Source organism: Lissotriton vulgaris, chromosome 2_1, assembly GCF_964263255.1.
Source record: "Lissotriton vulgaris chromosome 2_1, aLisVul1.2, whole genome shotgun sequence".
Lineage (NCBI taxonomy): Eukaryota > Metazoa > Chordata > Amphibia > Caudata > Salamandridae > Lissotriton > Lissotriton vulgaris.
The window spans coordinates 1,416,915,880-1,416,942,953 of NC_141687.1; the positions used below are offsets into that span (position 1 = coordinate 1,416,915,880).

The 27,074-nt window shown below is 48.7% G+C and overlaps 1 protein-coding gene across 1 annotated transcript in view; it reads left to right on the top strand.

Annotated features, from left to right (window-relative positions):
* Positions 1-3,886: 3,886 nt before the first annotated feature.
* Positions 3,887-27,074, top strand: part of LOC147732692 (uncharacterized) — a 38,338-nt gene continuing 15,150 nt past the window's right edge. The window contains exon 1 of the mRNA XM_086954305.1: positions 3,887-3,944. Within this exon, the coding sequence (XP_086810431.1) occupies positions 3,887-3,944 (58 nt within the window). The remainder of the gene's footprint in view (positions 3,945-27,074) is intronic.

The following is a 27,074-nucleotide window of genomic DNA, read 5'->3' on the forward strand; positions in this document are numbered from 1 at the left end:
TGTGACAAGTAAGCAGTGCTGTGTGCCGGACTTGCAAAGCTGGCACGGCACCTGTGATACCCCAGTGGCAAGTGGCACATGTGCAAAGTGAGGGTTGTATCCGCTGTTATCAGTGACAGGCGAGTGATCTGTGCCGGGGTGTGACTGTCTGGTCTGATGAGGGTTATTCAGTGGAGTGGGATATGTGACTGCTTGACACGTGCTGTCCCACACCCTGCAGTTGCATGTGTTGCCCAGTGTGTGCCATGATCAGTGATTGTGTTGCACCCGTTTCGCCATCTGTTGGCTTCCAATGCCATGTAGTGCATTGGGGCTTGCACACAGGCCAAATTCACATGGACAATGATGCAAGTCCTGTCAGCATCCTATGCCCTGTTCACATTATCAAAGATGTGCAAGTGTGTGTCTCTGGGACATGGAGCAGGTGTAGTGATGTTGTTTCTGCTGGTGATCCAATGTGTACAGGACTGCCTGTGACTGTCAGGGCCTTGAATCGTCGGAAACGTGCGATGCTCAAAGGGGTCCATCTCCCGATAGCCCCTTGGTCTGAGTAGAAATGACAGACTCAAAAGGGTGATCAGGCGAGGGAAGGAAAGGAAGGGAACAGCAGCGAAGGAGATCTGAAACAAAGGTAAACAAGCATAAGGATTCAATACTTCTTGTCACTGAATAACATAATACCTCAGGACCTATACTGTAACAGTAATACCTGTAAAGGAAAACAACAGACACTGTATCCTAGTTGGGATCACAGTAATGAAAGTGCTAGTGGATCTGAGGATCGAACAAGGACATTACTACACACTTACAAAGAAGGCAGTTCCATACGTGTCCGTGTATTTATCCAGCAGTTAGCAACATACCCATAAAAGTTTTAAGAGCCACGTACCTGGGGAATTGGAGCTTTCTTCCAGACTAGCTCTACAAGCCCCTGCTGTAAAAACAGAGATGAACAATCCACATGAATTCATAGCACATGTAAAGTTGATGAAACACCATAACACACCAGAGATAATGTTGTACAAGTTGCAAAAAAAAGGCAAATATTAAGATCCTGCTTCAAGGATTGTGCAACTAGCACAGGGAACAGGAGAAACATAAAAGGTAGCAGAGTATTGCAGCGATATGAGGGGGTATAACGCTCTGCAGGTTGCTTCAACAAAATTAAACAGCGAAAAAAGGAAAGGCTTGGGTCCTGTCCCTGGCCGGCCTGGACCACTCTTATAGAAGAAACAAAAAAGGAGCCGGACAGTATAATTTTTGAAACCAATGCAAACCTAGTATAATGAATTGCTAGGCTGAAAAACCATTTGTGTTTAGTCACTTATTTTTTATGAAAAGTTATGAACAATTTTTAGCATTAAAGGATACACCACCACATTTACAGAGGTTCACAAATGCATTGAATAAACCATATACAGTACATACAATCAATAAAACACATATAGACAATTGTGATAACAATAAATACAGACAACTGTGCAAGGCCTCAGCAAATTATGTCAGTGAGGCACCAATCCTGAATGAAAATTGAACAAGTGGACTAACAAGATGAAAAAACTAGCCTACTTGTTTCACCCACCACAGAATACACAGTGAATTTGTCACAGGGTGCGAAAAATAGGAAGACACATAAACTAAACAATAGTGTAGAAATGTGTGAATTCTATTCCTATTACGCCCTAGCGATTTGGTATCTTGGTGGAGCTGGACGTCGACGCGTTTCGAACCCACTCAGCGATTTACGGGTTCTCCTCAGGACAAGGATTGGGGGGTCGTTGTCACTGTGAAGTAAGTTTAAAAAAATGGTATCAATGACGAGCTAACTAGGAACTAACTCAAACTCAAACAACGTGAGTAAACGTGTGAGTACCTTGTACTTGGAGTGTCAGGATACTCTCTGTGAATAAGATGATAAAAAACCTCAGTTATTATTGGTTTTTGTGAAATTCCCTATGAGCCACCTGGTCAGAGTAGTAAATTATGCCACATACCTTGGCTTGGTAAACACTGGATGGTAGTTAAGGCGCCGGAGCACCTACGGTGGTTTTTAGATTTTTGGAGCGCCTACAAGAAGCACAAACCCTTTCTTAGTATAGTCCCAATTGCTGAAACGTGATACAGATATGTAAATATGTAAAGAGTCCTACCTTCGTGTGTAGAAGTTAGAATTTCTAAATGCGCGAACGCGAGCGGCAGCCGCCGCATGAGTTATACCGCTGTAAAAACAGAGAATGGTCGTTTAGGCTCTAGTTTGGCGCTCGCTTGGCAGGAAACTAATAATTGCAATGCGGGACTTACTTCAGAACCGATGGATGAAAGCTCTGCACCGGCGCCCAAGCAGTGGTGAAATGACAAGTCGAAGCTTGAGGGGGCGTGTCCAAGTGTATTTAACACGGACCAAGTCCCGATGCATCTTGGGAGATGTAGTTCGACCATATGTCATGGCGCAAAACCAAGGCTGGATTAGAAGCGGGGCTCAAAAAGGGGGTTCGCAACTGAGGACCCTTATCATTAGAATGACACGTGTACATTAATAAGCTGTGTGAGCAGTGGAAAGTTTGGCGGACACATGAGCAGCAGTGAGCAAAGACAGACAATCGCCACAGAGATGGCTACAGGCTACTAAATTCATTGAGGTCATTGAGTCCACACATGGCAGTATTGAATCGCAAGATGAGATAAGCCTCCTTTTGGGCAAGGCGTGCATCAGGGTCCCCTCCTGCTCCCGGAGTGTTCTTGATGTTTGCTAGGATTGTCCATTTTAGATCATTGGGCGAATGTGCCTTTTGCAAAAAATGGGATACCAGGGGTGCTGTCAGGACCTTGTTGTTAATCCGGGATTTATGCTGGATAATGCGTTGGCACACTTCTTGAGTTGTTTTGTCTATGTAGACTTTTCCACGTGGGCACGTGATGGCGTAGACTGCGTATTTGGTCTTACAGTTCGTGAAATTTTCATGTCGCCAATGTTTTTGACCATCCGTGAAGAGAGTTCCTTCTGTTGTCAGGTTGCACACCGAACATGTCCCACACTTGTGATGACCCTTAACCGGGCCCATGTTGAAAAGGGTCCCTTGTATTTCTCTTTTGGTGGTGCCTCGTGTAGATGAGATCTGTTGTCCGATACTTCTGGTTTTTTTTAGGGCAAACAGCGGTTTACGGATGTCGGGCAGGATTTCTTCCACTAGGTGCCAGTTGTTCCGGATGATTTTCTGTACCGGGTTGGTGTGAGGTCCAAAGGTGGAAACACAGACCATCCGTTCCACCTTAGGTTTTTCTCGCTTTTGCAACAGATCTTCCCGAGGTGTCCATCTTGCCCTCTTTATGGATTGTTTCAAAAGTTTTGCAGGATAGCCTCGTGCCTTCAATTTGTTGGTCAATGCTTCTCCGTGGGTGATAAAATCTTCTGTTCTCGAGCAATTCCGTCTCACCCTAAGGTATTGGCCATAGGGGAGATTATTCTTTAGACTTTTGGGGTGGAAGCTTGCATAATGTAGAGCATTGTTCTTATCAGTTTTTTTCTGATAGAGTGTGGACTTCAGGCCTTCTGGTGTCGATTTTATTTCCACATCTAGGAATGGCATGGTTTTGCAGTCATATGCCAGACTGAATTTTATATCCGGACTGCGGTTGTTCAACCAATCATGGAAATCTTCAAGGGACTGTGGTGTACCATTCCAGATGCACCACACATCATCTATGTACCTGAGCCACTGCCCAATATGGGCTCTGTACGGATTGTTATTATAGACATATTTCTCTTCATATTGGGCCATGTAGAGTATAGCCATTTCCGGGGCGAAGGGACACCCCATCGCCGACCCCTTTATCTGTAAGAACATTTCATCCTCAAATACAAAGAAGTTCTTCTTGAGGGCGAGAGATGCCAGGTTCACAATCAGCTCAGTCGACACTCTGTGGGGACGAGGTCTTGAGTCTAGGTACATTTCGATGACATCCACTCCATCTTGCTGCGGAATTTGAGTGTAAAGGGACGATACGTCCATTGTCACTAGGAGCTGGGTACTTGAGTCAAATTCTACCCCCTCCACTTTGGTTAGGAAATCCATGGTGTCCCGGAGAAATGAAGGGACTTTGATGGTAAATTCCTTCAAGAAGACATCCACGAACTTCGAAATGGGCTCCAACAAAATTAAAGGCATGCAGTAATCCAGAAATTCACAGTGTATGAATAAAGTCCAATAAACAGAAATTCAGATGCGCTGCTGCGCGTCTCACACAAAGCCAACAATCCGTAGTTCCCCCAGGGAATCAGTGAGGGTCAAGAACGGGAATTACACAGACCCCGCAAGAGCCTTAAGAAGCTTGTCCAACGAGGGAGGGAATTAGGAAGTCCCACAAGAGTCAGTCCTCGGCTCATCAAACTGGGCTTTGAAATGCAAAACATAAGCTGCTGGGTCCGAACTCAACAGAGAGTATTGAGGAGCGATGGCGCAAATGCACTCCTACAGTGACCATGATATCCAGCACGCCACAAGAGAATCCTGGAATTAACGACACCCAACTGGTGCCAAGGAAGCGTTTACATTCGCTTCCGCTCAACGTTGTGATGTCATCAGCGCCAAGTTCTTGGCTTGATGGGAAATGAAATTTTTCATCCACTTACCGAGAAGACTTGCACTGCAGTGTTCTCCACCGACCCTGAGGAATCGACGTGACAGTGACATGACATACTGGCACAAAGGGCAATGCATCCATACGAACAGACTCATAGCACAGTTGACAGAACATGTGGGACATACGCTGGCCCCCACCTTCACAACATGGATGTTGGAAATCCAATTTTACTGGCACACAAGATTAAGTAGATGAGCCAAACTCATCCTGCTGCACACGGAGAAGCTGCAATTCCCCATAGAGCCTGTTGTTGTGAGGTCCCACACAATGTCAACCAGGGCATCCACAATGTGTCAGGGGCAAGGTTTACACACATTGATACCTTCACCAGAGTCCACACTCCAATACAGATGACTGTCAAGAAGGGTGATTGTCATGTCATGGGAGTGGTGCAACATGTAATTTGATCCATGGTGATGAGACATGTATGCATGGTACTACAACATGTACAGAAACAGTTTCCACACATTCCCAAAGCGTACCAACACCAAAAAACCTGTTTGGACCTCTTACCCGAACTGACATTTACACATGTCTGTGCATGGAACGCTGATTCAGCCCATGTTGCAATCATCATGAGGAATAGAAGGAGGACAAAGATGACACGAGCAGACAACAGGCACAGCAACCTGGGAATGACAGACACACAAGAGGTCACCGGTAAAAATCTTTGCTATAGACATGGGCAGTTACGAAACATGAACTATGTAGGACACATGCAAATTTCAAAGAAAGTCATGGCGCATTACTGTGTGGCCTGACATCAGCACTTGAGTGACACATCAGAACACACATCAAAGTCATTTTGCATACAGTCAGCTGGACACACACATTGCTACACATGACACTCAATGCTACAAGCTTGCTCACTCATACCCAGTGACTCACAATTATGAGAAGAAGTTGCGTATGAGCTGACTACGGATATCATCCTCCACCTCCTCATCACTTGCATCATGACCAAGCCCTTGATCCTCAACGGGTGGATGTTCCTGCTCCTCAGGATCCAGGATAAGTGGCACTGCCTTCTCAACTGCCATGTTGTGCAGCATGCAGCACACGATGAAGATCTTAGAGACCTTGTCCGGTGCATATTGGAGGGATCCGCCGGTCTTACTGAGGCACTGGAATTGGCTCTTCAGGAGGCCAAACGTCCTCTCAATCACTTGCCTGGTCTGCCCGTGTGCATTATTGTACCGCTGATCTGCAGCTGTTCTTGGGTTGCGGAGAGGTGTCATTAGCCATGGCATATTGGGATATCCCGAGTCCCCTACATACATACATCATGTAGATAAGTGGGCCAGGAGATGCCGTAAGAGCAAAAGATCCAGAAACACACAGGACAAACAGAGTTTACCCACCAACACGGCATGCCCGCTCGTTGCGCAGCTGCAGCATCATTTGTGGCAACCTGCTACGCCTCATGATGAATGCATCGTGTGCCTGAACCTGGAAAACGTGCACAAACGTGGAAATCAGCAGGTTAGTAAGACACACCATAAGGGCATTTATTGAATGGTAATGTTTACGGTTGCAGTAAGCCTGCTCCTGTGCCTGTGGTGGCACCAAAGCCACATGTGTCCCATCAATGGACCCAATGACATGTGGCATCCCTCCCAGGGCATAGATATCACCCTTGACATCTCTCAACTCTTCAGGAGTCGGAAATTTGATGAATTCATCAATGTGCACCAACATGGCTGCCAAAACATCAAGCAGGACATGGCTGAACATCGTCTGTGACATTCCACCAACATCAGCTATGGTTAATTGAAACATACCTGTTGCAAAAAAAATGTAGGGCTGCCATCACCTTTATCTTGGGGGTCAGCGCCGTAGGATACCTGTGTTGCGGTTGGAGATGTGGTTCCAGCTTGTTTGTCAACTTCTGAATCAACTGTTGAGTGTATCTGTAACGTCGGATGCAGGCACGTTCCCTCATGGTAGCCAAGTCTGGGAATGGCCTTGGTAGAGGCGGTGCCCTGCAGGACATATTTGGGAATAATGGAGAGTGACAGTCAGCCAACATCAATGGCAATGTACATAGCATATGCAAAACTGCTACTAGACATCAGGTCACTATGGAGTCTGGCGTGTACAATACATCCAGGACACATATGCCAGCTTACTGGCACTCCTACGAAAAGCCAGATACACCTGTTGATTGACAAATCAACATGACATGCCCTGAAATGAGCTGCTGGGCCGGTCTGAGTTAACAGTCTGAGATAACACCGGAGTGACACACGTCACAATACCTGCAGTGGAAGGTTGTCATCCCATACAGACAGCTGACTGCAAGGCACATGCACAGGTCACATGGAATGTCAAATGTACATATCAAACACATTGTGATTAAGATGTACATGTGACAACAAAACAACACAGCCATTGACACAACCCAGACATGTGTGCCTGGGGAAATATAATGTCTGATGCAAACAGACCCAACAGCTGTGGGAATCCACATGTGGCATGGTGTGCGTAGATGTGAAACCATTCCCATCTCAACACAGACCCATGTTAGATGCACCAACAGCAGATGTTGTTTACCGAACACAAACAGCAAGCTCAATATAACACATGACACACACCTGACATAGTCACATAGGGTCATGCTGAGCGTGACATGTCAGTTGACAAAGTGCCCTAGTCCCTGGCATCAGGAGACAGGTTCCGGTAGTGATGACTGTGCCATCCCAGTGTTGCTGTGCATGACAAAATCGGAATAATGATGCACATGTGACAAGTGTCAAGGTGAAGTGTGCCACATAGTGCCCCATCACACATGACATGTGTCCACAGGTCATCACACATCGATTGTGCAAAAAGATTAGATGCCCTGTGCTATGTCACTGGCTGCCACACCTAGGGCCTGCATATGAAAGTATGCAATGACAAGTACTTGATAGAAATCCTTGTGCGAACCGTACCCCTGCATTTGCAAAAGCGTATGAAAAGCGCTGTGTGATATGCACCGCACCCCTGAGTGTGAAACGTACCATGTGAAACGCACCGTACCCCTCCTTTCGCATCAGCGTGTGAAACGCACAATGTGAAAAGCACCGTACCCCTGAATTCGCATCAGCGTGTGAAATGCACCATATGAAATGCACCGTACCCCTGCAGTCACACCAGCGTGTGAATCGCACCGTATCCCTGCATTCGCATCAGCTTTTGAAACGCACCATACCCCTGCATTCGAATCAGCATGTGAAACGCACCATACCCCTACACTCCCATCAGCGTGTGAAATGTACCGTACCCCTGCATTTGCATCAACGTGTGAAATGCACCATGTGAAATGCACCGTACCCCTGCATTCACATCAGTGTGTGAAACGCACCGTACCCCTGCATTCGCATCACCGTGTGAAACGCACCATGTGAATGCACCATACCCCTGCATTCGCATCAGCGTGTGAAAAACACTGTACCCCTGCATTTGCATCAGCGTGTGAAACACACCATGTGAAACACACTGTACCCTTGCATTCGCATCAGCGTGTGAAACGCACTATGTGACATGCACTGTACCCCTGCATTCGCATCAGCGTGTGAAACGCACCGTACCCCTGCATTCGCATCAGCTTGTGAAACGCACCATACCCCTGCATTCGCATCAGCGTGTGAAACGCACAATGTGAAACGCATCGTACACCTGCATTGGCATCAGGGTGTGAAACGCACCGGACCCCTGCATTTGCATCAGCGTGTAAAAAGCACCATACTCCTGCGTTCATATCAGCGTGTTAAACGCACCCTGTGAAACACACCGTACCTCTGCATTCGCATCAGCATGTGAAACGCACCGTACCCCTGCATTTGCATCAGCGTGTGAAACGTACCATGTGAAATGCACCGTACCCCTGCATTCGCATCAGCGTGTGAAACACACTGTACCCCTGCATTCGCATCAGCATGTGAAATGCACCGAACCCCTGCTTATGAAATGCACCATGTGAAATGCACCGTACCCCTTCATTCGCATCAGCGTGTGCAACGCACCATGTGAAACGCGCCGTACCACTGCATTCGCATCAGCGTATGAAACACACCGTTCCCCTGCATTAGCATCAGCGTGTGAAATGCACCGTACCCCTACTTTCAGAACGTGTGTGCGCATAGTATCACTATTGTAATGGTGCCATACGCGAGTGCGTGAAACACAACGTACCCGTGTGTGGATCTCAAAATTACTTAGGGGACACATAGGGGATGAGTCGTAGGCCCTTCTTTCACCGCAAGATCACCGACATCCACGATAGCTTCAACGACATCCACGACAGCTTCAACACTACCACCCCCACCTCCACCGCCGAGACCACCACTCCTGTAACCACCACCCGCACCAGCCGCCTGACCGCCTGGTCGAACGTCAGCGACGAAGACACCGTCAAAACCATGAACTCCATCCACTCTGGGTCCCCATCTGACCCATGCCCTCACCACGTTTTCAACAAAGCCAGCACAGCCATCGCCCCCCACCTCCAGAAAACAATCAACATCTCCTTCGAGACAGCAACCTTCCCAGAGAGCTGGAAGCACGCCGAGATCAACGCCCTACTGAAGAAACCCAAGGCAGACCCCAATGACCTCAAGAACTTCCGGCCCATCTCCCTGCTCCCTTGTCCGGTGAAAGTCACGGAGAAGATCGTCAACAGGCAGCTGACCCGCTACCTCGAAGACAACAATATCCTGGACCCATCCCAGTCCGGCTTCCGCAGCAATTACAGCACCAAGACCACCCTCATCGCCTCCACCGACGACATCAGGATCCTTATGGACAAAGGAGAAACAGCCGCCCTCATCCTTCTGGACCTATCAGCAGACTTCAACATGGTCTGCCACGAACCCTAACAGCACGTCTCCATGACGCCGGAATCCAAGAGAAGGCCCTGGCCTGGACCACATCCTTCTTCTCTGGCAGAACCCAGAGCGTCCGCCTCCCACCCTTCCGCTCCAAGACCACCGAGACCATCTGCGGCGTTCCTCAGGGATCATCCCTCAGCCCGACACTGTTCAATATCTACATGGCACCACTCGCCCACGTCGCACGACAACATAGCCTCAACATCATCTCCTATGCCGACAACACCCAGCTGATCATCTCCCTCCCCGAAGACCCCCAGACCTCCAAACCCAACCTCCACAGAGGAATGAACGCCGTCACCGAATGGATGAAGGACAGCAGGCTGAAGGTGAATTCAGACAAGACGGAGGTCCTCATCCTCAGCTCAACCCCCTCAGCCTGGGACAACTCCTGGTGGCCAACATTGCTAGGAACAGCCCCAGAACCCACCAACCACGCACGCAACCTAGGGGTCATCCTCAACTCTGCCCTCACCATGACCAAGCAGGTCAATGCCGTCTCCACTTCCTGCTTCAACACCCTCCGAATGCTCCGCAGGATCTTCAATTGGATCCCCTCCGATACGAGAAGAACCGTCACCCAGACTGGACTACGGGAACGCCCTCTACGCAGGAACAACAACCAGGCTCCTGAGACGGCTGCAACGCATCCAGAACGCCTCGGCACGACTGATCCTCGATGTCCCCCATGCAGCCACATCACACCCCACCTGAGAGGCTTGCACTGGCTCCCCATCAACAAGATAATCACCTTCAAACTCCTCATCCACGCACACAAAGCCCTACATAATGCCGGACCAGCATACCAACTCAGCTTCTACACTCCCACCCGCAGCCTCCGCTCTGCCAACCTCGCCCTCGCCACAGTTCCACACATCCAGAAAACCACCGCTGGCGGCAGATCCTTCTCCTACCTCACCGCCAAGACTTGGAACACTCTCCCTACCGGCCTATGACAGACCCAAGACCTGCTGGCCTTCAGAGGACTTCTCAAGAACTGGCTTTTCGATCAGTAGCAGCCCCCCCAGTGCCTTGAGACCCTCACGGGTGTGTAGCCGGCTTTACAAACGTAATGATTGATTAATTGATTGATTGAATGCATCATGGGTGTCATGGATACTGAGTTTCGAGTAGCTATGTGTCCAACAGGTGTCCTGCAAATTCAGTTGGCCCAAAAAATACAATGTTGCACAATGATTGTTGAGCTGAAGCTCAAATTTTAAACGATGCAAAATGCGTGTCAGAGCCGTATGTTTAAAGGGATTGGAGGAAAAGTACGATGCGAACGAATCTGACCTATCACTCTGTACTCCTCGAACTGAAAGCCCCTCAGCAGCACTGATTTAAGGCAGCATGAACCCCTGAGAGGGCACTTGCCTGCACAACGTTGGAGTGGACCACACTGCTGCTGACTCTGCATTCTCTGGCATATCATGGCACGTACTATGGAGAGGGCCCCAGCCTTCACAGAGGAGGAGAACCAGGCCCTGCTGGACAGCCTCCTACCACAGTACAGCAAGCTGTATGGGAGACCAGAGGAGCAAGTGAGTGCTGACTCTACTACCTTTGACTGTGCACCAGTTGTGCGAGTGTCACAACAGGCATTGTGTATTGGTGGGACAGTCATGCAATGTGGTTTGGAGTGAGTCCCGGGGGGTGTACATGGTGGTGTCTCTCATGCAGAGCATGATGTAGGTCATGTATGTTCACTTCTCACTTGCATTGTGCTTACTGTGACATTCACTGCATAGTGAATGTCACATTCAGCCGTGCCAGACCTTGGTGGCTTTATTTCCAAATGTCCTGAGGTAGAACAGTGGTCCCCCCGGAGTGACAGGTGACTATACTCACAGATGTTTACGACTTGAGGGGATCTGTGGTGAGATTGTTCAAATGATGTGTACAAACTCATGGACATTGATGTGTATGAATGTGCCTTGTCATGTGGGTGAGTGTGTATGTGATGTGTTGCACCCCTGCTGCATGGTGTATGCAGCAGCTCTACCCATCTGATGTGACAAATAAGCAATGCAGTGTGCCGGACTTGCAAAGCTGGCACGACACCTGTGACACCCCAATGGCAAGTGGCACATGTGCAAAGTGAGGGTTGTATCCGCTGTTGTCAGTGACAGGCGAGTGATCTGTGCCAGGGTGTGTCTGTCTGGTCTGCTGAGGGTTATTCAGTGGAGTGGGATATGTGACTGCTTGACACGTGCTGTCCCACACCCTGCAGTTGCATGTGTTGCCCAGTGTGTGCCATGATCAGTGATTGTGTTGCACCCGTTTCGCCATCTGTTGGCTTCCAATGCCATTTAGTGCATTGGGGCTTGCACACAGGCCAAATTCACATGGACAATGATGCAAGTCCTGTCAGCATCCTATGCCCTGTTCACATTATCAAAGATGTGCAAGTGTGTGTCTCTGGGACATGGAGCAGGTGTAGTGATGTTGTTTCACTGTGTCTTCCTGACAGGTAACTTCCTAAGAGAAGGGGGAAATCTGGCAGCACATCGTCAGGGCTGTCAGGTCTGCGGGGGGCCCTTGCCGGCACCTGAGGAACGTGCAGAAAAGGTGGCAGGACATCTGGTGCTGGACCCGGCGTATCACCCGGGTCCTGCTGAAGTTGTCACCTCCACGCCGGCATGGTGGACGCCTTTGCCTGACCCCCCACATGCTCCGTGTCCTGGCTGTGGTGTTCCCAGAGGGGGTAGGTACATGGCTGTTTGTTGTGTTGTGTGTCACCTGCTTTGTGAAGTGCTCTGAAGCCTGGCTACACTCTCACAGTTGGGGTGTCAGCTCAGACAGTTTATATGTGGAGTGCCTTTTCGGCTCCCCATAGTCACCTGGTGCTCATTTTCATCCCTTCTCCTCCTTAACATGTGTCCCCTGGTCTCTGTATAATCACATTTGCACATGTTCATCTAGGGTGCAAGAAAATCAGACTGCACATTGATTTCCGCATCATGTGGGAGGGTGGTCTGTGACATGTGTTGGGACCTTGCATGTGCCATGACCTGTGCACTGTGTTGGGGCTCCATATTTGTTGGCACTGATGATGACTCTCAACATAGGAGTGCAAGGTTTCAACTGCACACCCTTGCAGCATGCATGACCTATGTAGTGTCCTCAGACATGATGTACATCAGTGGGAGATATGCATAGTGCCATGGCCGTTGCTCATGGTACAGTCAGCTCATTCCAGACCCACGGATCAGGGTGCCAACTACAGTCCCCTGAGACACCCTGGCCTCCTAATCATGTGTGTCATCCAACACTGTGCCCATTCTATGTGGGTTCAGCATGGGTCTGCCTCTGTGGCATTGGTCCCTGGCATAGTTTGTATTTTTCCTGTGTCTGCTACATTTGTTTATTTATTTATTTATTTAACTTATATAGCGCGTTATAACCACCGGGGTCTGTAAGCATATGTCCACTGGACAGGGATACAACATTTGGCTTGTGCGTACTTACATTGGGCAGTGCCTGTGTGCCTATTCACAACAATCTGTTGGTGGTTGTTTGTCACAAATATGTATTGCCAGCCCCACAAGGTGATGTTGGGTTACTTTTGGAATTATCGCTGCGCAGTTTTTGTAACCCTGATTCAGAGGTCTCACTTCTTGAGCTGTATCAATCAATCACATCACATTGACTGAGGTATGGGGGTGTTGTACGGGAGAGGTCTAAATGGGCCTGCCTGATTTAGCCTTGCCAGGTCTGACCTGTGGGTGAGAATTGGCTGAACAATGATTCACCATGAACTTCCCCTTTGAAGGTGGCCAGTAATTTCATTTGGAGCTTTGCAGCCTATGTTGTTTTCTTCCAGACATGATTCAGACTCATACATTTTTGCCACATGTATGTAGTTCAGATGCAACGCTGTTTTGTATTTGTGTGTAGACATCTGTGTCGACATTTTGCCTGGGGATAAGGGTGTTTTCACAATGCAGCTATGATTTTGTTCATCACAATTGCAGGCCCATTATCTTTAGCATTGTCCTGATTGGCACATGTGTGCCGCTCCACAAGACAGCCATAAGTGTTCTTTCTCAAAATGGTGAATTACCACTTTCAATACATGTCGATTGTGTAAAGTTTCGTGAGTCCCAAGGTACCAACATTTATTTAAATTTAATTTTTGACCAATGTACTTACAGGGCTTTGAGTATGGTGACACCTTGGGGAGTGAGGTTGTTTAGTTTGCCCTGAGGGGCACCACCACTGTTTCTTTCTTGGTGAACAAGAGGTGGCATCACTTCATTGTATTGATCTGCTCTCCTGTAAACAACCACTAGCTTCTCTGTGTATTTCTCCTTCAAGTTGTGGCCTGGTGTGTTCTTTGCATCCTTGTGTCCAAGTAGCATTGTGTATATACCAACTGGGCAGGACAAGGCTCAAATATGTGCAGAGTTATCTGGCTGTAAATCATGATGCATGGCATGATTTGCAGTGTGACCTATTGATTTTGTGATCATGTGTCATATGTGCACAGGTGACTGATGCATTACTGTTTCTTCTTTTTGCCCACAGCATCATCACCCGAAACTGGAGGAGACAGCTGCACTGACCAGGAGGAGGGACCCAGCCACGGTGCCACCAGTGTGAAGGAGTCAGAGGGAGCCAGTGGCACGGATAGTGAGGGGAGTCAGTCTGCGGACCTGTTGGAAGGCGACACATCTTACCACGCCGATGGATCCGATTCTGACTTCCCTGAGGAGTGGGAATTTGCAGCAACACCGGGCAACAGCACTGAGTCTATCCCCGCCCCCTCCAGCACCATCTCCACCCTCCCAGTTGTTCCTGTCCATTCTGTCCGTGCAGCCCCCCATGTCTCGTTCAGCCCCGACACCGCAGCCCCTACCCCGGTCAACCCTGCTACCCTCAGTCCGGAGTCTTTGGACTTTCTCCGCCAGTAATAGGTTGGTCAGACATCAATTCTGAATGTCCTTCATTCCCACACACAAATCCTGACACAGTTGTTGTCTTTCATGGAGGGCATGTCAGCAACGATGTCTGACCAACGTCGGATTATGCAGTACATGGACTCATCACTGACGGCAGCAGTTTCCCTCCTGCAGCGGTCCGTCCCCCCCCTCCTTCGGACCCATCCACACTCCCCTCTCCAATACCTGTCCCGGGCACAAGCAGGAAGACACCATCACGCACCCCAAAAGACACAGGCAGCACACACCCACATAAGGCGAAGCGCACACCTCCTGACACGCACACTCAGGGGGCTGCAGGCACACCCACATGGGCTGGGGTTAGACCGCATACACGCATCCAGAGTCACAGTCCGCAACCCTCACAGTCCTCTCCCTCCACTCCCATAGTGTCCTCGGGTGCAGGGTTGGTCTGGATGAACTGGCTGCAGTGTGCAGTGCAGAGTCTCTGTCCACCTTTGGCGCTGCACAAGCCACTGAGGAGGATACGTCCACCCCTGCACCCACCACACCTACCCTTCCCACTTCTGTCCCTGCGGTGCCTGGACCTGCCCCTGATGATGCCCCCCAAGGCTCAACATCCCATTAGCTACTCCATGTGCAGGCAAGTTAGGGGTAGACGGCCTACCCAACGTCCTCCTACAAGGACATTTGTGTGGACTGGCCATTGGCCTTATTTGAGCACTGACTCATTTTTGCACATCTTATTTTTTCCAGCTGAATAAAGCCTTTTATTTTAGGTTCAACATTATTGCATTTCAGCTACTTGATGTTGGTGATGAGGGGCCTGAAGTTGGTGTCATGGTAATGTTTTGGAATTCTGAAAGATGTTTTTTGTTGATGGTCATGCGGTGGACCATGGTATCTGTGTGCCATCACAATGTATCTGCAATTAATCATTGGTTGTGTGTGTCCAGTTTCGCTAGAGACATTGTCCCAAGGAGTGTTCACTCCTCTGTGGCACCTGACATCTTCACTGCAGACAGTTGCACAATTGTAATGCTGACATATGTGCACATTTCCTTTTTTGGTGATGGTTCCCTTCAACAATGGCCATGCCTGCTCACAGATGTCTACTGCTCATTTGTCTGTGCTATGCTTGCAACTCACTGTACTTGTGTTTTGAGTATGTACAAATGCCTTCATGGAAACATTTACCCTTTTCACCACTATGCATGTGTGTAATCACAGCCTACCCCTATGTTGGGAATTGTTTGCAGGGTATTTGGGCACAAGACTCACAGTTTTGTGCATTGTATCTAGGGGGTTTCAACCCTATTCCTTCCATTAGAGACTACATCTTGGTGGTCTGACCACCAACTGGACATTCATATCAGTCCTGGGATGTGCGTGACAGTGTGTGTTCCCTTTCACTCTCTTTGTTTGGTAGGCTGTTACATCACTATACACTATTGTGTCATGATGGTAGGGTGTGTATTTCGCCTGCAGCCTCCATACATGGATATGCATGTGGAATTTGACATCACACCCACATGTGGTGTGTCACGCAGTGTGTGAAAGTAATCCATCCTCCAGGGAGTGGGACACTGCTGTAAGTGATGTGTTGCTATGGCACTATCATTATTGTCATAAGTTAGGGATGTGCACATACCCCCATGTAGTTGTGGCATGCTGATTTGTATTTGTATTTATTTATTTGTAAAGCGCTAACATTCATCCTGAAAGGACATCACGGCGCTGAGGAAAAGTTGCAAGTGATTTGACATCAGCTCTGATTGAAAATTATTGATCTAGCCTGGGAAAAAGGAATGTTTTCAGTTGTTTCTTAAATGAGACAAAGCAGTCATTTGTTCTAAGTTTAGGGGGTAGCTCGTTCCACTTTGTTTCCGCAATGTGAGAGAAGGCCCGCTCTCCCATCCTGACAGTACGAGCTCGGGTGATAGCTGCTCTTCCTAACGTCATAGATCGTAGGTTTCTAGAGGGTTTATGAAATCTAACCATGTCATGTAGGATGGTGGGGCCTGAGTCGTGAAGTACCTTGCGAGAAATACACAACAGCTTAAAAATGGCTCGTTGTTGCATTGGGAGCCAATGAAGCTCACGCATGCAGTTTTTAGCTGAGTCATATTTTCTTTTATTACAGATGGCTTTAGCAGCGGCATTCTGAACCATCTGTAATTTAGAGAAGAGATAATCTGCCATTCCTACAAACAGAGAATTACCATAGTCCAACCTACTCATCAATAGTGACTGGACTAAGGTTTTCCTGCAATCCGTCGGCACCCAGGGGAAGACTCGTCTAAGCATCTTTAAAAGTCCAAAGCGTCTTCCGCAAGTTATGGAAACATGGGATTTCATGGATAAGTCCCTGTCCAGTGTTATTCCTAAATTTTTTGCTTTTGCAGTAGGAATGGGAGGCAAGCCCAAGTCACTTGGCCACCAGCTGTTGTCCCAGGCCTGTGTACCTCTGCCGAACAATAGGATTTCAGATTTGTCAGCGTTTAGTCTGAGACAATGGTCCTGCATCCAAGTTGCCAATTCAGTCAGACAGTTCGTCAATCTAGTTTTAGTCATCATTTTCATCAATGGTGACCATCAGCTGAGTGTCATCAGCATAGGAGCACATTTCGACACCCCACTTTTTGCCAATGGTTGCCAGCGAGGAGACGAATACATTAAACAAAGTTGGGCTCAATGACGCCCCCTGGGGAGCTCCGTATTTTATAAGTCGTGGAGGGGATGTGTAGTCACCCAAGCGTACTGATTGGGTTCGATCCGCTAGGAACGATTGTAGCCATCCTAATGCTTTGCCTTGTATTCCTTTCTCTGCCAGGGTGTTCAATAGTTGATCGTGGGGTACGGTATCAAAAGCCGCTGATAAATCAAGGAGTATCAGTGCGACTGTTCTACCCTGATCCACCTTGGTTCTGATACTGTCTGTCACCGCTAAGAGTGTAGTTTCGGTACTGTTGTTTGTCCGGAACCCTGTCTGTGAATCGTCCAGCAGACCGTTCACTTCCAAAAATGTGGAAAGACTTCTGTTGACTAACTTCTCCAGAACCTTTGATAAGTAAGGTAGCTGGGATATTGGTCTGTAATAATAATTACGTCTGCTCCAGCCTTCTTTACTAAAGGGGTCACTAGGGCCTGTTTCCATGATTTTGGGAATTCAGCAGAACTAAGGGAGAGATTGAGTGCTCTAGTAACTACTGGACATATTACAGGGGTTAACTGGGAGAAAATGTGATGTGGACAAGGGTCAAGTGGGGAACCCGACTTGACCTCAAGCATGACCTTTTCTACCTCCTCTTCTGAGAAAGGGCCGAAACCGTGGCAGCTGGTATGTGCAACGGTTGGTACATATTGTTCGTTGATTTCGGTCATTTGGTTTGGAAAGGAGGCATAGATGGTATCAATTTTTTCACAGAAGAAGTCATTGAGCTTGTTACAGTTTTCCTGTGAGGGAGTAAGATGTAGGGAGAGATTGGTTGGGTTGCATAATTCTTTGACAATTTTAAAAAGTTCTTTTGAGGAATTTTTATTCTCGGATACTCTACGTGTGAAGTATTCCTTTTTTGCCTTTCTGATCGCCCTGTGATAGAGTGTTTGAGCTTTCCTGAAGTTATCTTTGGTCTCATCTGTTTTGGATATTCTCCATTTATGCTCAAAGGAAGTGCAATTTCTTTTTAAAAGTTTAAGCTCAGGTCCGTACCATCTCTCTGATTTTTTGTTGCCTGGTGTGTGACGGGATTGGGTGGTCGAACAATGTTGAAGAGCATTTTTAATGTTTTTGTGAAGGAGATCTATCTCCTCATGGATATTAGTGCTTGTGCAAGAGGGGTGTGAGAAATGATTTCTAAATTTATCAATTGTGAAAGATTTCCAATTTCTCGTGTTTGCTGTAAATGCACTGTGTTTTTTGGTCTGGGGGATGGGAAGATTAATACGAAAGGTAATCATGTAATGATCAGTCCATAACAGTGGTGTTAGAGGGTCGATGTCTATAGATTCTATATTAGAGAATATCAAATCTAATGTATGTCCTGCAATTTGAGTTGGTTGATGGACTCTCTGAGATAATTGCAGGATAGCCATGTCTTCCACTAATAGATTCGTCAAGGAGCTACTGCTGTTGTCCAGATGTATATTAAAATCTCCAAGAAGGAGGATATTCTTGTTCTTCAAACAGACAGGCATGATTTGTGTAAGTAATTGTGTACTAAAGTTTAATGTGCAGCCTGGGGGATTATAGATTAAAATGCCTCCGAATAGCACATTGGTGTTTATGGACACAGTAAATGCCAGGACTTCATATTTTTCAGCCGGCACGATACTCTCTTGCCTGCATGAAAGGTGGTCTCTGAACAGTAGAGCTACACCACCACCCTTTTTATCGACTCTATTAACATTCAGTATCTTATAGTCTGGGGGAAGGGCTGTGACTATGTCAGGGATATTGTGGTCATCAAGCCAAGTTTCAGATAAACACAATAGATCAGGTTGATGTTCATTAAGAAGATCCCAAATATAGGTGGAATGTTTGGGTAGTGATCTTGCGTTCGTATAGATGCATTTAAGGGGAATTGTAGGTAAATTTAGTTTCACGGGATTCAGCGTGGGGGTACTTTCCCATCTACAGTTGTAACAGCTAAATGGGCCGTAAGTGTCCATCGGACCCATGTGAGCGCAGTCAAATGTATTTATGGCCGTCTTACCAATCAGATCCAGCAATTCGCGGCTTGTATAAGTAAAGTTTCCGCTTGAGTCTGGAATCTTACTAATAATTTGGGCAGGGGTCATGGCCCCTGTCCCCGGTCGGCCGCGGACGGGCGCAGACGGGCTTGGCTTAGGCGCGGCTTCGGCGCGCATCCGGCGCGCCCGCTGCGCCAGCCCGCTGCGCCGTCTGGCCACCTTACACATGATATAGGGAGGGAAGGGAGAGAAGAGGGTGGGAGGACGGCGCGACTAGAGCGCTGTCCCCGCCTCACTCAATATGGCGCCCACCGCCGCCGAGTATCGGCTGAGAAGCGGCTGGGCAAGTGATAGGTAGCTGGTTAGGGTGTCAGAGTGCCTGTCACTTAATTCCCCTTATTCTAAAAGCCCCCCAGGATAAAATGATCCAGTTTAAAATTGTTTAAAAAACGCTCCAAGTGCTCCGAGTTCAGATCGCTAATTACAACACAGATCACAGCATTTCACGTGCAGCTCGCAGCCCCAGTTCCCTCACTAGGGAGAGCTTCTAGAGGCACCGAGCGCAGGAAGAAGACTGATTAAATAATCTAAGAGGGCGGGAGGACGGCGCGACTAGAGCGCTGTCCCCGCCTCACTCAATATGGCGCCCACCGCCGCCGAGTATCGGCTGAGAAGCGGCTGGGCAAGTGATAGGTAGCTGGTTAGGGTGTCAGAGTGCCTGTCACTTAATTCCCCTTATTCTAAAAGCCCCCCAGGATAAAATGATGCAGTTTAAAATTGTTTAAAAAACGCTCCAAGTGCTCCGAGTTCAGATCGCTAATTACAACACAGATCACAGCATTTCACGTGCAGCTCGCAGCCCCAGTTCCCTCACTAGGGAGAGCTTCTAGAGGCCTTCTGATGATGATGTAACCCCCATATATCTGGGCACTGCTGGTAGTCATATCCACCCACCCTCATATGTCTGGGCACTGCTGGGAGTCCTATCCACACACCCCCATACTGTTGGCCACTGCTGGGAGTCATATCACCCACCCCCATACTGTTGGCCACTGCTGGGAGTCATACCCACATTGACTAAGGTATGGGGGTGTTGTGCGGGAGAGGTCTACATGGGCCCACCTGATTTAGCCTTGCCAGGTCTGACCTGTGGGTGAGAATTGGCTGAACAATGATTCACCATGCACTTTCCCTGTGATGGTGGCCAGTGATTTCATTTGGAGCTTTGCAGCCTATGTTGTTTTGTTTCAGACATGATTCAGATTCATACATTTTTGCCACATGTATGTAGTTTAGATGGAACGCTGTTTTGTCTTTGTGTGCAGCCATCTGTGTCGACATTTTGCCTAGTTCAAGTTCAAGTTCAGTAATTTGTATAGCGCACTACTCACCCAGAGGGTCTCAAGGCGCTTGAGGGAGGGTGGGTGCATTACTTATCGAATAGCCAGGTTTTTAGCTGCTTTCTGAAGGAGAGGTGGTTCTGTGTGAGGCGGAGATGAGTGGGGAGAGAATTCCAGGTTTTGGCCGCTAAGCAGGAGAAGGATCTTCCTCCCATGGTGGATCTATTGATGCGTGGTAATGCGGCTAGGGCTTGATTGGATGAGCGTAGTTGGCGGGTGGGTGTGTAGAAGGACAGTCGTTTGTTGAGGCATTCGGGTCCTAGTTCGTAGAGGGCCTTGTGTGCGTGGGTGAGGAGACGGATCGTTATTCTCTTGTTGACGGGAAGCCAGTGGAGATCTTTCAGGTGACCGGAAATGTGAGCTTGACGGGGAATGTCCAGTATGAGTCTGGCTGAGGCGTTTTGGATGCGTTGGAGTTTTTTCTGTAGTTTGGCTGTGGTTCAGGCGTAAAGGGTGTTTCCATAATCTAGTCGGCTAGTAACAAGTGCGTGGGTGACTGTCTTTCTTGTTTCGGTGGGGATCCAGCGGAAGATTTTTTTGAGCATGCGTAGGATGTTGAAGCATGATGATGAGACGGCATTAACTTGTCTGGTCATCGATAGGGAGGAGTCTACGATGAAGCCCTGGTTACGTGCGTGGTCTGTAGGTATGGGTGCTGTGCCCAGAGACGGTGGCCACCATGAGTCGTCCCATGCAGAGGGGGATGATCCTAAGATGAGGACTTCCGTTTTGTCCGAGTTTAGTTTTAAACAATTGTTCTTCATCCATTCGGCTACTTCTTTCATTCCTTCGTGTAGATTGGTTTTGGCGGTGTTAGGGTCTTTGGTTAAGGAGAGGATCAGCTGGGTGTCGTCAGCATAGGAGATGATGTTGGGGTTGTGTTGTCGCGCGATGGATGCGAGGGGACTCATGTACACGTTGAAGAGGGTGGGACTGAGTGATGATCCTTGTGGTACGCCGCAGATGTCTTCGGTGGCCTCTGATTTGAATGGGGGGAGGCGGACTCTCTGGGTTCTTCCGGCGAGGAACGAGATGATCCAGTCCAACGCTTTTCCTTGTATTCCGACGTTGCTGAGGCGTTGTATGAGGGTGTTATGACAGACTGCGTCGAAGGCGGCAGAAAGGTCAAGTAGGATGAGGGCAACTGTTTCTCCGTTGTCCAGTAGCGTTCGGATGTCATCTGTGGCAGTGATGAGGGCGGTTTCGGTGCTGTGTTTGGCTCAGAAGCCGGACTGTGAGGGGTCAAGTGAATTGTTGGATTCAAGGAAGGCGGCGAGCTGACTATTGACGGCTTTCTCGATGACTTTGGCCGGGAAGGGGAGGAGTGAGATGGGGCGGTAGTTCTTGAGTTCAGAGGGGTCCGCTGTGGGTTTCTTCAGAAGAGCGCTGAGTTCGGCATGTTTCCAGCTATCTGGGAAGGTAGCGGAGTTGAAGGAGCAGTTGATGACATCGCGGAGATGGGGTGCGATGATGGAGTCTGCTTTGTTGAAAATGTGGTGGGGACATGGGTCGGTTGGCGATCCTGAGTGGATGGAGTTCATCAGGCGGATGGTGTCTTCAGTCGTGATTGGGTTCCAGGCGCAAAGGTTGTGAGAGTGCTGTTTTGGTTCGGAGTTGGGTGGAGTGGGTTGTTCTTCGGACAGGTTTTCAAAGCTGTTATGAATGTCGGCGATTTTGTTGTGGAAGAAAGAGGATAGAGAGTCGCAGAGTTCTTGGGAGGGAGTGATGTCGTTGGTGCCGGCGGTGGGGTTGGTAAATTCTCTGACGATGTTGACTAATTCCTTGCTGTTGTGGGTGTTGTTGTCGAGTCGATCCTTGAATGCTGATTTCTTGGTGGATCGGATCAATTGGTGGTGTTTGCGGGTGGCGTCCTTGAAGGTGGTCAGGTTGTTAGTGGTTGGGTTTTTTTCCAGGTTTTCTCGAGGGTACGACATAACTTCTTGGATTTCTTAAGGTCATCGTTGAACCAAGGGGCCTTTTTGCTGCCTTGTTTGATCTGGTGGTTTTTAAAGGGTGCTAATTCGTCAGCGCTGTGGGTGATCCATTGTGTGAGTTTGGTGGAAGCTTGGTTTGGGTCCGATGATATGGCGGGGGGGTTTTGGTTAAGCGATGTGAAGAGTTGGTCCGTGGTGATTTTGTTCCAGTTTCTTCGAGGAATAGGTTGTGGTGGGATGTGGGTTGTGGTCTTTTTGTAGCTGAAGTGAACGCAGCTGTGGTCCGTCCAGTGGAGAGCTGTGGTGTGATCGAAGGAGATTTGTTTGCTGGAGGTAAATATAGGGTCGAGCGTGTGTCCGGCTAAGTGGGTGGGGGTGTCAACAAGCTGTTTGAGTCCGAGATTGGCCAGGTTGTCCAGAAGGGTGGTGGTGTTGCTGTTGTTATTCTTTTCCAGGTAAAAGTTGAGGTCTCCCAGTAGAATGTAGTTCTCGGAGGTGAGGGCATGTGGGCTGATGAAGTCAGTGATGTCTTCGTTGAATTGTGTGCGGGTTCCTGGTGGTCTGTAGATGAGGGTGCCTCTAAGTGTGGTCCTGGGGTCGGTGTGGATCTGGAAGTGAAGGTGTTCGGCGGTTGCAAGGTTATCGTCGGAGCTGGTCGTGATTCGGATGGTGTTCTTATGGGCGATGGCGATGCCTCCTCCTGTTTGGTTGGTGCGGTCTTTTCGGATGATCTTGTAAGCGTCTGGGATGGCTATGGCGATGTCGGGCGCTGATGATGCGTTCATCCAGGTTTCTGTAAGAAAGGCGACGTCCGGCGATGTAGTGTCGAGTAGGTCCCAGAGTTCAGTGGCGTGTTTGTGGACCAAGCGGGTGTTCAGAAGGATGCATTTCAGGTGGTTAGATTCGGAGCTGTGTTTGGAGGAGGAGGGTTTGATGTGGGTCCCGATGCAGGCGAACTTGCAGGAGTGGCAGGCGAAAGGTCCGTGGGTGTGTCCTGGGGTAGCTACGCAGCATTGTGGGGTGCGGCCGGGGTTAAGGGCAAGGAGAGTAGCGGCGTCATACGTCAAGCGGGTGGAGTGGGTATTGCGAGGACCAGGGGGTCTGGCGCTGGGCGCGGTCCAGGCGCGGATGGGCGTAGACGGGCTTACCTTTGGTGCACCTTTGGCACGCATGGGGCGCGACCGCTGCGCGTGAACGCTGCGCGCATAAGCATCTGTCATATGTGGATAGTGGAAGGTGGAAGTGGAATAGTGGAAGTGCCTGGGGATAAGGGTGTGCTCACAATGCAGCAATGATTTTGTTCATCACAATTGCAGGCCCATTAGCTTAAGCATTGTCCTGAGTTGGGACATGTGTGCCACTCCACATGACAGCCAGTATGTTTTATGTGCAAGCAACTGTGTCATCAGGGAATGGATGCCCATGTGATGACTGACATACTTGAAGTTTGTCCCATTAATGATTGTACCTTGGAACTCATAACACTTGTTAAAAGTTGTTCATGTTTAGAATGTGTTAATATGACGAATTGTGTAAATAACACTTATGTGCCTGCATGATAGATGTCCCACAAGGTAGTGCACAGAAAACTACATTTCCACTTTCATGTAAGACACTGGCACCTTTTCAAAGAGGCCGGTGTTAGCGATAAATAGTGTGCCTTGATCTCCATATACATTTTCCCACATTGGTCTTGGGGTTGTGAAAGTCCTTTGTTGTGGATTATACAAACTAAGGAGTGTCAAGACATCAAGACCTCCGTTGGCCCATATAGATGGACAATCTGCAACGCCATTTGTTTCTAACAGTGTTTTATTTTGAAGGGTGCCAGCTTTTTCAATGAATGTGGAAAAGTTTTTTAGTGTGCATTTCCTTGTGAGACATCTTTCATGCAGGCACATAAGTGTTCTTTTCTCAAAATGGCGAATTACCACATTCAATACATGTAGATTGTGTAAAGCTTCGTGAGTCCCAAGGTACCAACATTTATTCAAATTACATTTTTGGCCAATGTACTTACAGGGCTCTGAGTGTGGTGACACCTTGGGGAGTGAGATTGTTTAGTTTGCCCTGAGGGGCACCACTACTGTTTCTTTCTTGGTGAACAAGAGGTGGCATCACTTCATTGTATTGATCTGCTCTCCTGTAAAGAACCACTAGCTTCTCTGTGTATTTCTCACTCAAGTTGTGGCCTGGTGTGTTCTTTGGATCCTTGTGTCCAAGTAGCATTGTGTCTATACCAACTGGGCAGTACAAGGCTCAAATATGTGCAGAGTTATCTGGCTGTAACTCATAATGCATGGCATGATTTGCAGTGTGACCTATTGATTTTGTGATCATGTGTCAGATCTGTACAGGTGACTGATGCATTTCTGTTTATTCTCCTTGCCCACAGCATCATCACCCGAAACTGGAGGAGACAGCTGCACGGACCAGGAGGAGGGACCCAGCCACGGTGCCACCAGCGTGGAGGAGTCAGAGGAAGCCAGTGGCACAGAGGGTGAGGGGAGTCAGTCTGCGGACATGTTAGAAGGCGACACATCTTACCACGCCAATGGATCCGATTCTGAATCCCAGGAGGAGGGCGAATTTGCAGCAACACCGGGCAGCAGCACCGAGTCTATCCCCACCCCCTCCAGCACCATCTCCACCCTCCCATTTGCTCCCGTCCCTTTTGTCCGTGCAGCCCCCCATGTCTCCTTCAGCCCGGCACCGCAGCCCCTACCCCTGTCACCCCTGCTGCCCTCAGTGCGGAGTCTGTGGACTTACTCCGCCAGTAACAGGTTGGTCAGACATCGATGCTGAATGTCCTCCATTCCCACACACAAATCCTGACACAGTTGTTGTCTTTCATGGAGGGCATGTCAGCAATGATGTCTGATCAACATCGGATTATGCAATCCATGGACTTATCACTGACGGCAGCAGTTTCCCTCCTGCAGCGGTCCACCCCCCCCTCCTTCGGACCCATCCACACTCCCCTCTCCCATACCTGTCCCACGCACACACAGGAAGACACCATCATGCACCCCAACAGACACAGGCAGCATACCCCCACATAAGGCGAAGCGCACACCTCCTGGCATGCACACTCAGGGGGCTGCAGGCACACCCACAGGGGCTGGGGTTAGACCTCATACACGCAGCCAAAGTCACAGTCCGCAACCCTCACAGTCCTCTCCCTCCACTCCCATAGTGTCCTTGGGTGCAGGGGTTGGTCTGGATGAACTGGCTGCAGTGTGCAGTGCAGAGTATCTGTCCACCTTTGGCGGTGCACAAGCCACTGAGGAGGATACGTCCACCCCTGCACCCACCACACCTACACTTCCCACTCCTGTCCCTGCGGTGCCTGATCCTGCCCCCGATGATGCCCCCCAAGGGTCAACATCCCATTAGCTACTCCATGTGCAGGCAAACTAGGGGTAGACCGCCTACCCAACGTACCCCTACAAAGACATTTGTGTGGACTGGCCATTGGCCTTATTTGAGCACTGACTCATTTTTGCACATCTTATTTTTTCCAGCTGAATAAAGCCTTTTATTTTACGTTCAACACTATTGCATTTAAGGTACTTGATGTTGGTGATGAGGGGCCTGGAGTTGGTGTCATGGTAATATTTTGGGGTTCTGAAAGATGTTTTTTGTTGATGGTCATGAGGTGGACCATGGTATCTGTGTGCCATCACACTGTATTTGCAATTAATCATTGGTTGTGTTTGTTCAGTTTAGCTAGAGACATTATCCCAAGGAGTCTTCCTTCCTCTGTGGCACCTGACATCTTCACTGCAGACAGTTGCACAATTGTAGTGCTGACATATGTGCACATTTCCTTTTTCGGTGATGGTTCCCTTCAACAATGGCCATGCCTGCTCACAGATGTCTACTGCTCATTTGTCTGTGCCATGCTTGCAACTCACTGTACTTGTGTTTTGAGTATGTACAAAGGCCTTCCTGGACACATTCACCCTTTTCACCACTATGCATGTGTGAAATCACAGCCTACCCCTATGTTGGGAATTGTTATGCAGGGTATTTGGGCACAAGACTCACAATTTTGTGCATTGTATCTAACTGTTTTCAACCCTATTCCTTCCATGAGAGACTAAATCTTGGTGGTCTGACCACCACCTGGACATTCATATCAGTCCTGGGATGTGCGTGACAGTGTGTGTTCCCTTTCGCTCTCTTGGTTTGGTAGGCTGTTACATCCCTATACACCATTGTGTCATGATTGTAGGGTGTGTATTTCGCCTGCAGCCTTCATGCGTGGATATGCATGTGGAATTTGACATCACACTCACATGTGGTGTGTCATGCAGTGTGTGAAAGTAATCCATCCTCCAGGGAGTGGGACACTGCTGTTAGTGATGTGTTGCTATGGCTCTATCATTATAGTCACAAGTTAGGGATGGGCACATACCCCCAGGTAGTTGTGGTATGCTGATGATGATGTACCCCCCATATATCTGGGCACTGCTGGTATTCATATCCACCCATCCCTCATATGTCTGGGTACTGCTGCTAGTCATATCAACCCACCCCCATACTGTTGTCCTGCTGGGAGTCATATCTACCAACCCCTCATATGTCTGGCCTCTGCCGGGAGTCCTCTGCACCCACCCCCATACTGTT